Genomic DNA, 12,154 nt, shown 5'->3' on the forward strand with positions numbered 1-12,154 from the left:
CCTGCCCTAGAGACTAGTGATATATTTGACACAAAGCAGGCTCCCTCATTAAATGCCTGCAGAATGGGTAAAGCCAGAGACAGGGCATAGCTGTCTCCACCTGGTTGGTTCCACTGATCATGGCATCCATTGACTTCTAACCAAAATTCTACCAGCGAAGATTGCCTATCACTGTTGTAATAGTGGCACGGCTGTTCTGGAATTAACCAACTGATTTTTGATTGGATTTCAGGCCTGGTCTAAAGGAGAGAATACATAACTTGTGTTATGCCCGTGTCACGGGATCCCCAAACAAGACCACAACAGAACTGGTATTGGATGCAAATACACTGGGATTTATTGATTACAAATTAGCTACCTCAGACTGTAATCCAACACACCGCCACAGCAGATGGGGGAGAACGGGCCTCAAGGCTTCAAGGTAAGGGGATTTTAGAAGGGAAAACCACAGTTAGGGTGGCACAAGCCTTGATGTTTCAGGATTGGGTAAAAGTTTACAAATTCGTTGGTTGGGGTCTAGGGGAATTTCAAAACAGTGGTTAATCAGATACCTACCTGGTGGGTCACTTTGACCAGGGCTGGCACAGTTTCTTGGGAATATTTATGACTTTGCTGGGCTGCATTCACCTCCTTAGTAGGTCCTGTCTAAAATGGAGTTCTTTCTTAAAATGGAGTTTGTTCTGCTCCTTCACTTGATAGTGTAAACCTATTCATTAGCCTATGGCTAGGCCAGGCATGTTGGTTATGCTGTGGAATATTCCTTTACACTGTTTGAATATATGTTACTGTGATTGGTTTAATAAAGACACTGACTGGCCAATAGATGAACAGAATAATGTTAGGCAGGAGAGCCAGACTAGGAAAATGTGGGGAGGAAGAAGGGCAGAGTATGGAGTTGCCAGCCAGACACAAAAGGAACAGGATATAATAATAAAGGTACCTCCACGTGGCAGAGTGTAAATAAGGAATATGGGCTAACTTAAATGAAAAGCTAGTTAGTAATAAGCCTAAGCTATTGGCCAAGCATTTATGAATAATATAAGTCTCTGGGTGTTTATTTGAGAGTGGCTGCCCACATTGGTGCTTTCCTTTAATTCCAGTATTCAGGAGGAAGAGGCAGGTAGATCTCTGGGAACTCAAGGCCAGTCTGAGCTCCAGGCCTGCTATTGCTACATTGTAAGACCCATTTTCAAAACAGCAACAACCAAAACAAAAAACTAAGCCAAAAAAAAAAAAACCTTACCAAAAACTAACTAAAAAGAAAGTCCCAGCTTAATGTCTGCCTGAGAGAGAAGGCCCAGTATCAATTAAGCAATATCAAATAAAATTAAAAGTGTCAGCTGGGCATGGTGGTATATGCCTTTGATTCCAGCAGAGGCAGATGCAGGCAGCTCCTTGAGTTTGAGGCCAGCATGGTCTACAAAGCAAGTTTCAGGACAGCCAGACTATCCAAAGAGACCCTGTCTTGAGAAGAAAGAAAAAATAAAATTAAAAGTCTCAAAAACAAATGGAAAACATAAAGACTGGAAGAAACTGGATGAAGACCAGAAATTTTAATACATTACATATTTTGTAGTATTATCTATAGTCCACAGCATACTGTCTATTTGTCCATGCAATTGCATTTAATATATAACTCTCCGACCTATGCTTCACTCCCTTCTCAGCCTCCCAGGCACTGTTACTACAGGCGTGACCACCACAGGCAGGTATTAGCTTTAGTTTATCCTTCACTTTTTCATTTACATCAGTACTGGGGACCAAACCCAGACCTCATCCAGCGTGGACAAGCACACCACCACTAAACTACATCTAAAACGATGGTGTTTTCTTGAGATGGACTCATTCCATAGCCCCGAATGCTCTGGAATTCACTGTATAGCCCAGTGCTGCCCTGAAACTTTGGACAATCCTCTTTCCTGAGTGTCCTACTTGCTGAAATTTAAGGCATAAACCACGATGTCTGTCTGGCTTTTTTGTGTTTTTGAAACACAGCCGTGTTCAAATGCAGCCCAGGCTGGCCTAGAACTCACAGCTGCCAGACTGTTGGCTTTGTATTTGTTAAGTCACCAAGTGGCACTCTGGATCAGGGAACTTTCCACTGCCCCGGGCTATCATCTCACCCTGATTGAAGTATTGAGTCAATCACCGAAATGGTCATAGGTCGGCTCTGAGGCTTATTAAGATACCAACTTGGAGGCCAGATAGAGTCATCCCGTCTCCAGTGGGTGTTCTCAAACTGTACTTTGCAGAACTCTTAGTGCGGTCGCCGGGTGGAAGGTTCAGGTTTCACTCTCCAGGGACCTCGAGCCTCTGCAGCGCCTGGTCGCTCGCGGAAGAGCGTTTGCAAGCGGCAGCCGCGCGCTCCGCTTGCGCTCCACTGAGAGGCCCCGCGACGCTGCTGGCCGAGCCAGGAGGCGGCGATCCCGGCTGGGCCGGGACTTCCTTCCTCTCGGGAGGGACAACTGACCCCCCCCCCGCCCCGCCCGCAGCCCGCACCGAGCTCCTGGCAGCCTGCGGTGCTAGCGCGCAGCGATGGGCTCCCTGCTGAGCAGCGACGGCTCCAAGTCCGCGCCCGCCTCCGCCGCCCAGCGGTCCCTGGAGCGCAGCCGGGACCCCGAGCTGCCCATCACCTCCTTCGACTGCTCAGTGTGCCTGGAGGTGCTACATCAGCCGGTCCGGACCCGCTGCGGCCACGTGTGAGTGTTCAGGAGCTTGAGTGGCTCGCCCACCCAGCGGGGAAGGATGCGGGAGGCGGAGGGGGGCGAGGTGGGGGAGCGGAGGGGCACAGAGTGGGTGGGAGTAGAAGCAGCGACTATTGGGGAAACTGACACAGGGCTGGTTAGGGGCGCACTTACACAAGGATTGCAAGAGCTGAGTCTCATGGGGCTATGTTAGGTAGGGGGCTTCCACCATGAACAGGTCCCCCTGATTTTGAGTGAATTCGGGTGTGCTTCCTATTCTTCTGAGAACCTGGGTGGGTTTTGTTTTGCTGGAGCTTTGTACATGTTCCAGAACCTTCAGAAGCTTAACTCTTGTGCTGTAGAGGATCAGTACGAACTCTTTCAATTCCCACCCTGCGTCCTTTTCCCAACACACACAGACGCCGACCCCCTCGAAGGTGGAAGGTCGTAGGTCGTTAATATGACCTTCATATTGCCAAAGGTCTCTCAGGCGTTTGCTCCCCGCCAGTATATTCACTCATTTAAAATTCAGCTGCAAAGTGACTGGATGCTGTGTGCTACCTGCCAGAGGCACCAGCTCCTCCCAGAACTGAAAGTATAGACCGAACTGAAAGTATAGAGCGTGTTCTTCAAAATTTTGTGTCATGTCGTGAAAACTCACTACTGTTGCAAAGCAGTGGTAGTTTCTAAGGCTTTAAAAATGAAGCCCCAACCCTAATGGGTATGCTCTTAGAGGATGTTCGAAGAAACCAGAGGCCTTCGATGTGTGAATGTGTGTTAGCCATTTGTTAGGCAGTTTTTTTCGTGGTAATGTGGGTCTGAGTTGTGTGTGCGTCATAGGTCGAAATTAAAGCCCACAACACCATCAACTCTACGAAACTAACTACACTGAGATACAGCAACAGAACAAAAACACTGTTTGCTGGTGTGGACGTTCAGCTGATCCACAAAAACAAACCAAATCCTGTATATTAAAAATGCATGTGCACGACTGTGCTTCTTAATAGCGCTTGAGTGAGGCTTGACAACTACAGAGAGCCCGGAAGCCCAGGTGCCTGCCGTAAGCCTGGGAGAAGTATGTGCCAGTCACACAGTGTTTAAATCAAGAGTGCTCTGGGCTCTACTTTGTGGTTTAGTCTCAGGACCTAGTTTTGTTTTTCCAGCTTTGTACTTTAAACTAAAGGCTTACATTTTAAACGTCTTTTCCAATTAGTGATGCTTCCTAGCTTTCTCAACATGGCTCTTTGACATACCATCCAAAGGCCAAGTGGACGGTTTAAGAGCCAAGGTTCTGTTGTGTAATGTCATGAAAGGTGTTATTAGGTCAGAACAATAGCCTAAAGAGAACTACATCTTTTAAAGACCTATTTGTTTTCCTTTGGGAGGCTCAGAGGTGAGTTTGGGTCTCATGTAGAATAGTCTAGCTTCAGACTTAGTAAGTAGCTGAGGGTGTGAGGATAACCTTGAACTTTTTTGGGTTTTGTTTTGTTTTGAGAATCTATTTAGCCTTGGCTGGCCTTGATATCGCTTCTGTAGACAGGGTGATCTCTAACTCAGAGATCTGATGACCTCTGCCTCTTGGGTGCTGCCACACTTGCCCAGCCTTGGCCTTGAACCTCTGGTGTCCACTGGCCAACTGCTGGGACCGCTGACCTGCATACACCTCATGCCCAGTTTGTATCAGGCTGGGGATCCTTACATGGCAAGAAAGCTCCCTGCCTGCCAGCTCCTCCTTTTCCACTGTGTGTGTGTGTGGAATTCAGGGACCTGTAGATCACTAAGCGAGTGTTCTGTCCCTGAGCTAGATCCCCACAGTTTTAGCTTAAACTTTATTAAAGCTTTGCAGTTGAACCAAAAATGTGTAATAGTGTTGAAAATCCCTTCTACAGCACTGATGAAGGGGCAGCGTGGCTGCTGTAATCTGATGACTACAGACTGTTTTCAAGGGTTGGACTTTAAACACAATAATTTATTTGTTTCTACCAGAGGGTAGTATAAACTTACAAAATGTTACATTTATTTTTGTTTCATCTTTTTTTCTTTGTTAAAGTGAATAGGAAACTGGCCCCTGGAAAAATAGTCATAAAGTAGCATAACAAGGGCTGGATGAATTGTCTTCCCTCCCTTCGCTGTTCTTTGTTTGGACAAATCTATGTCCATTGTTCTGGCTGGGGCAGAATTTCCATGTCCTTCCTTTTGGCCAACTTGGGCCCCTTCCATTTTATAAATGTTAACGCAAGGCCTTCTACACTGGAGACTGTTGTTAGCACCAATTGCACATTCTAAATGAATTACTCTTTTCTGCCCAACGTCGGTTGGAAAATGAGAAAATCGCAAGTGAAGCCCTTTGTTTTCGATATCCCATATTGAGGTTAGATTTCTAACAGGGCTGGCTTTGTTGATTTTAGTTCATAAATGTATGACAAGTCAAATACGCATAGTGACAGCAGTTCTCTACATGGATGTATAGATGATGCTTTACGAACACAATTGTGCCACAGCTGAGCGTTATTGAAAGTGGGGCTGAAATCAGCACAGCCGCGAGCCATCTTGTGACCAAGTGGCTGGATCTCAGAATCTCAGTCTCTTCCTTTTAAAATTGTGAGAAATGTGATTTTGTGGGCATGTGAAACTTAGAGAATCCTGCAAGAAGGGCTGAGAGCTGGAAGTGTGGATGCAGCAGTAGAGCACTTGCATAGCACAAGCCAAGCCCTGTTTTGGATCCCAGTGTCCCACATGCAAAAGGCTCAAAACGCGGTTTCTACTTGTTTCAGTCATTTTATAGGCAATGCATCCATACATAGGTATGATCATCATCATCTTTATTTTGACAGAGTCCCAGGTGTTCCTGAACTCACTATGTAGTCAAGGATGACTGTCCATTTTTAGTCATTAAATGTCTCTCTCTTTTTTTCTTCTTTCTTTCTTTCTTTCTTTCTTTCTTTCTTTCTTTCTTTCTTTCTTTCTTTCTGACAGGGTCTGACTTTGTAAAGCAAGCTGGTCTTGAATTCAGAGATCTTCCTGCCTTTACCTCATGAATGCTGTGATTAAAAATGTGTACCACTGTGACTAGCAAACCCTGTTTCTCTCATCTTCGTAGCTGAGATTACAAGTATGCTATACATATGGTGCTATGTATCAAATTCAGGTCCTGTGTCCGCTAGGCAGGCTGGCAGGCACTCTACCAAGTGACCTTTCCCCAGGCCTGTTTGTTTCTTTGGTGGACCTTCTGGGTTTTCAGTTAATTTATTTATTTGAGTGAGGTGATGCGTGCTTCCCAGGATATGGGGAGTGGGGCAAGAGGACAGCTCTCAGCAGTTGGCTCTCCTTCCACCTGGTATATCTTAGCGATTGCCCTCTAGCCGGCAGGTATGGTGGTAGGTGCCTTTACCCCTTACGTAGTCTTGCTAGTGTCTTGTTTGAGACTTGGTCTCATTACCTCAGGCTGGCATTAAACTCACTTTAGAAGCAAGGATGACCTTGAACTTCTGATCTTCATGCCTCTCTTCTACTTTGTGGGCTCTGGGGATTAAACTAACAAATGCCTTTCTTCTCAGAGCCATCTTAATGGCCCGATGTTTTATACTTCGGACAATTTCTACAACTGTAGGACTCAGTCTCTCTCTCTTTCTGAAACAAGATCTCATTCTATATCCCAGACTGGCCTGGAACTCACTGTGTAGTGACATCCAGTATTTTATATTTTATATTAATTATCCATATCACAAAAATAGTTTTAAAGCCTGGTGGTGGTGGTGCACACCTTCAATCCCAGTACTTGGGAGGCAGAGGTAGGCAGATCTCTGTGAGTTCGAGGTCAGCCTGGTCTACAAGAACTAGTTCCAGGACATTCACCAAAGCTACAAAGAAACCTTGTCTCAAGAAAAAAAAAAAATAATAATAATAGATTTTAAAATGGAGTAGGAGAAAAGGATTTTTTACTTTTGCTTTAATATTGTCAGAGAACTAGGGAAAGAGGGAATTACTGAATAAAAACTGTGAACTGAACTAAAATGGAACCTGATTTACAGTTAGAGAGAAAAATCAAAGATGTGGGGCAGTTGTTCCTTGGTAAAGCGCTTGTCTGGGGTGCAAGGCCCAGGCTCAGTGACCAGTGCCAGCGAAATCAACTGTTGTGAGCATTCTAACACTGATGAGTGACATGCCTGCCCAGGGGCTGGGCATACACATTAGCTCTTTGTTGTTACTATGCTAAGACACTGTGACCAAGGCAACCTATAAAAGAAGGAATTTCTTATAGTTCCATGATGGCAGAGTGGAGGCATGGCAGCTGGAAACTGAGAGCTTACCTCTTGGAACACAAACAGGAAGTAGGGAGAATGAGCTCAGTCTTTAAATTCTCAAAGCCTGTCTCAGGTGGATCCTTCCTCCAACAAAGCTGCAACCCCCAACCTTCCCAAACATCACCACCAGCGAGGGACCAAATGTCTACATGCCCAGAACTAGAAGGGACATCTTCAGATCAGCACAGGGTATATTGCAGTGGCAGGGTTCTTGCCTGGTATGCGCAAGGTTTGGGATTCAATCCCTTAGTTTCACACACTCAAATAGAAACAGCTGAATAATTAGTTTTCCAGTTGGGTATGGAAAACAAAGGAGAAAGATGTTAGAGACAATTCCTAGGATTTAATGGACTCATGAAAGAGCCTTGTATTGTTTGGGGTTCTCTAGAGTCACAGAACTTATAGAATGAACTCTCTCTATATTATAGAAAGGGGATTTATTAGAATGGCTTACAGGCTGCCGTTCAGCTAATCCAACAATGGCTGGCTGTGAATGGAAGGTCCAAGAATCCAGTAGTTGCTCAGTCCACAAAGCTGGAAGTCTCAGATGGTCTCCAGTCTACCCTAAAATCCTGAAGAAGTCAGCTATAATGCCAGTGAGGGAATGGATGTGCTAGCAAGGCAAGGGCAAGCAGGCAAAGAGCAAAAGCTTTGGTCTCCCATGTCCTCAGCAGGTGTGGCCCAGATCAAAATCAGATTTTCCTGCCACAAGATCTGGATCAGAGGTCCTACCTTAAAGATCTGGATTAGAGTGTTTCTACCTATTTCAAATTAAGAAAAATGAGATCCCTCATAGGTGTGCCCTCCATTTTGGGGTTTTGGTTAATTCCAGATATAGTCAATTTGATGACCTAGAATAGCCACCACAGGCCTACTGAGCATTTAACAATCTGGTAAAAAGAGAATTTAAAATGCAATTGCTAATAGCTGGTTCTGGTGGGGCATGCTTGTAATCACAGAATTTGAAATGTAGGAGCTGAAGACTGTCACAAGTTAAATCCAGCCTGAATATCAAGTGTTAGCCAGCTAGGACTGCATAAGGAGACACTGTCTCCAAAATAACAAATACCACAAACAAATAAGCAAACACAATTTTCTCAAAGATCGGGAGTAATTTTGGGGAAGTAGATGAAAGCTAAAAGGGTAACTTACAAGATCTAGAACAGTGTTTCTCAACCTGGGGGTCATGGCCCCTTTGGGTGTTGTCGTGTTCATTTCATAGCATTTACCCAAGACCACCAGAAAACACCGATATTTACATTATGATTTATAACAGTAGCAAAATCACAGCTATGAAGTAGCAACAAAAATAATTTTACTGCTGGGGAGTCACCCACGGTTGCAGAATTAGGACGGTTGAGAACCACTGCTCTAGAGGTTGAGAATGGGCCTAAGAGAGCCAGGACTGGGGTGTGGGATAGGATGGGAAGAGCTGTATCTCCCTCGAACTCAGTGGAGACAATGGCTTAAAGCTATAGATGTGCACACTCTTCCTGGAAGGAAAGGCTGCTGAGGAAAGTGGGTGAAAGTGTTCATTTGTGGTGAAGTAGCAGCACAGCTTCTCCGAGGTGGCGGCTCTCTCGAGTAAGCACATCCTGGCTGGTTTTTGTTTGGTTGGTTGCTTGGTTTTGGGATCGTTTTTGCTATGTCGCCCTACCTAGCCTAGAACTTGAGATTCTCTGGCCCCAGACTCCTAAATGCTATGATTGTGGGCATACTCTATGACACCAGACTCAGATGAGGTTTCACTTCCCCGTGACTAAGAATCAAACTCGGCCCTTGAGTCAAGAGGCAAGTGCTGAGTTACACCCCCAAAGATAGAGCTTTCATTCTTGGAGACAAACAACTCAAAGACTTCTTTCTTAACTTAAAGTGACCCCATCTTACCCTATTGTGTAACATAGTCTTCATTATCTGCTTATGTATTAGCAGTTAGTGAGAGTCCCTAGAGAAACTATCTAGAGGACGTGTGTCTCTGTGTGCTTGTTACGTTCAGCCTCCAGGGTGTAACCGAATTTGGTGAAGACAGTAGACAGAAGTTTTGTGGCTTTTCCTCCCAAGATGTGAATTAACACCTATTCACTCCAGATAAGACACCAGTTGACAGATCAACGGGATTATTTCAAGTGCCTGTTGGTAAAACAGTGAGTTCATTTTGGGGGTTACCTACATGATCATAAGTGACTCAGAGGCTTTGTCACAAACCCCCATTCCAATGTGAATGGTGAACCTAAAGAGCTGTGTCCCTGCAGCTCCTTGAACAATCTGTAAGTACCTCCACTCAAGAGTCACCTCTCCGCTAGCAATTATTAAAGGTTTATTTTTAGGTATGTGTGTGTGTGGTGTGCATGTGTGTGTGTGGTCTGTGTGTGTAGTGTGGTGTGCATGTGTGTGTGATGTGTGTGCAATGTGGTGTACATGTGTGTGTGTGTGGTGTGGTGTGGTGTGTATTTGTGGGTAGGTGCACACCAGTGTAGGTACCTTCAGAGACCAGAGAGGGAGCTTGATTTCCTAGGGCTGGCTGGGATTGCAGTGTTTGTGTACCCCTGACATGGATGAGGGGAGCAGAACTCAGGTCCTCTAGAAGAGCAGGATGTGCTCTTAACCACTGTATTATCTCTCCAGCTCCTAGATAGCTTTCTTGTTTCTGTAACAAAATGCCTGAGAAGCAACTTAAGGAAGGGTTTTTTTGGTATTTATATTTTAAATTGTTCAGTTATATCACAAAAAACTTTTAAAGTAGGAGAGAAGGATTTCTTATATTTGCTTTAATATTATCAGAGAACTAGGGAAAGGGGGAATTACTGAATAGAAACTGTGAACTGAACTAAAATGAAACCTGATTTACAGTTAGAGAGAAAAATCAAAGATGTGGGGCAGTTGTTCCTTGGTAAAGCGCTTGTCTGGCATGCAAAGCCCAGGTTCAGTGCCCAGTGTCAGCGAAATCAACTGTTGTGAGCATTCTAACACTGATGAGTGACGTGCCTGCCCAGAGGCCGGGGATACACATTAGCTGCTATGGTGACCATGACCAAGAATTTTATAAAAGAATAAATTTATTTGGGCATATGGAAGGCATGGTGGGCAGAGTACAAGGCACCTGATGATATTTTGTCTACAGTTAGGAAGCTGAGGGAGATGAATTATGAAGTCGCTAGCTTTATATTTTCCCTCCTTTATTCAGTCTGGGGCCCCAGCCCATGGGATGGTGCTACCCAGATTCTGACTGGATCTTCTTCAGAAACCTCTCCAGAAGTGTGTGTGCTGCATGCTTCCAAATACAGTTGAACTGACGATGAAGATGAGCCTTCATGGACCCTTCTAACTTCGTTTGCGTCCTGAGTTTTGTGAGCTCTCCTTTCCCTCTAGGAGGGCATGCTGGGATTGCTGGAGTGGGCCACCGTGCTCAGCTCCTTCTGTAGACTTAACATGAACATTAATAAACAACACTTTGTTCCTGGGGGAAAGAAGGGTAAGGAAGTTATTTTGGTTACAGCTAAGTGAATGAGGGTCCAGGTAAGCTTTTTTCTTAGATTTATTTTTATTTTCTTGACCAAACTATTGCCATTTTTACTATTAGTTTATGGTAGAAAGTCTCTAGCCGGGCGGTGGTGGCGCACGCCTTTAATCCCAGCACTCGGGAGGCAGAGGCAGGAGGATCTCTGTGAGTTCGAGACCAGCCTGGTCTACAGAGCTAGTTCCAGGACAGGCTCCAAAACCACAGAGAAACCCTGTCTCGAAAAAAAAAAAAAAAAAAAAAAAAAAAAATTTGCTGGGCGACGGTGGCGCACGCCTTTAATCCCAGCACTCGGGAGGCAGAGGCAGGTGATCTCTGTGAGTTCGAGACCAGCCTGGTCTACAGAGCTAGTTCCAGGACAGGCTCCAAAGCCACAGAGAAACCCTGTTTCGAAAAACCAAAAAAAAAAAAAAAGTCTCTAATTTCCTGGAAATCCTCACCTGCCTCAGACTTTCAGACGTCATCTGAACAAAACAAGTTCAGGTCATGAGACTCAGACGGGGACATATGTACTTGGGTTTGTGTGGTGGTATTAGGGATTGAACCCAGGACTTTGTGGATGCTAGGCAAGCACTCTACCAACTGAGCCACACCCTGGCTCCAATGATCTATGATTTGTCTATAATGATTTTACGATAAACCTGATTAGACATGAACCTCCATACCCTAGAAGAACACGCCAGTGTACCTGGTGAGTGTGTTAGGATGTGATGTGTGAAGTCCTTTGTGTCATAGCAATCTGGAAGTTCTTAAGTACCATTGTTCTAGTAAATGAACACTCCTCTTAAAATCACAATGTCCCCTGATGTGGGGTTCCCCTCTGTGTGTTGTGAACACCATTGGTGAATAAAGAAACCAACTGTCTTGAGCCTGAGCAGGGGATAGAGGTAGGTGGGGGAAAACTAAACAGAATGCTGAGAGAAAGGAGGCGGAGTCAGGAGAAGCCATGGAGCCCTGCAGGAGACAGTCGCTGAAACTTTGCCAGTAACCCACAGCCTCATGGTGATCCTTGGGCCAAGCAGTGATTTAAATAATACAGTTTCTGGCTGAGCAGCGGAGAACAAGTGAGTGGTCCTCCTACAACAGTCACCACTCCATGAAGGTTTGGCAGTTAAATGTTGGATATTGGTTGGGTTAACGAGTATAAGTGACTCCAAAATAAAACATAGTTTGTACCATTTGATGTCCTTCCATATCATAAGTTACCCAACCTTGTGTGTGTGTGTGTGTGTGTGTGTGTGTGTGTGTGTGTGTGTGTGTGTGGTATTAGACAGGATAGGATTGCTGTTTGTTTTTTTTTGTTTGTTTGTTTGTTTTATTTTGTTTTCCTGTGCTGGGAACTGAACTCTGTCGCTCCTACTAGGCAAGCACTATATACATACACTGTACTCTGGAGCTGTACTTGAGTCTGAGCTGTATGGTATGATCTATTGTTGAAGGGAAAGTGTGTGTGTGTGTTACCCTATAGTAGACTGTTGTCTTTGGATAATGGCTCTAATTCTGTTATTCTATTTCCATTTTCATGCTTACTTTGCCAGCTTGTCTTTTGTTTTTTTTTTGTTTGTTTGTTTTGTTTTGTTTTGTTTTGTTGGTTTTTTTTTTGTTTTTTTTTTTGTTTTTTTTGGTTTTTCGAGACAGGGTTTCTCTGT

At 44.7% G+C, this 12,154-nt stretch overlaps 1 protein-coding gene across 4 annotated transcripts in view; it reads left to right on the forward strand.

The window, feature by feature from the left end:
• The first annotated feature begins 232 nt into the window (after positions 1 to 232).
• Positions 233 to 12,154, forward strand: part of Rnf125 (ring finger protein 125) — a 27,758-nt gene continuing 15,836 nt past the window's right edge. The window contains exons 1-2 of one of the 4 annotated variants that reach the window (XM_013349393.2): positions 233 to 421; positions 2,253 to 2,699. In XM_013349393.2, coding sequence (XP_013204847.1) covers positions 2,536 to 2,699 — 164 coding nt within the window. In that variant the 5' untranslated portion in view covers positions 233 to 421; positions 2,253 to 2,535. Of the gene's footprint in view, positions 422 to 1,495; positions 2,700 to 5,963; positions 6,054 to 12,154 lie in introns of those variants that run through there. The other 3 variants (XM_026783453.1, XM_005355809.3, XM_026783454.1) reach the window with 3 other exon arrangements.

The sequence above is a fragment of the Microtus ochrogaster genome, chromosome 18, assembly GCF_000317375.1.
Source record: "Microtus ochrogaster isolate Prairie Vole_2 chromosome 18, MicOch1.0, whole genome shotgun sequence".
NCBI classification, from domain to species: Eukaryota; Metazoa; Chordata; class Mammalia; order Rodentia; family Cricetidae; genus Microtus; species Microtus ochrogaster.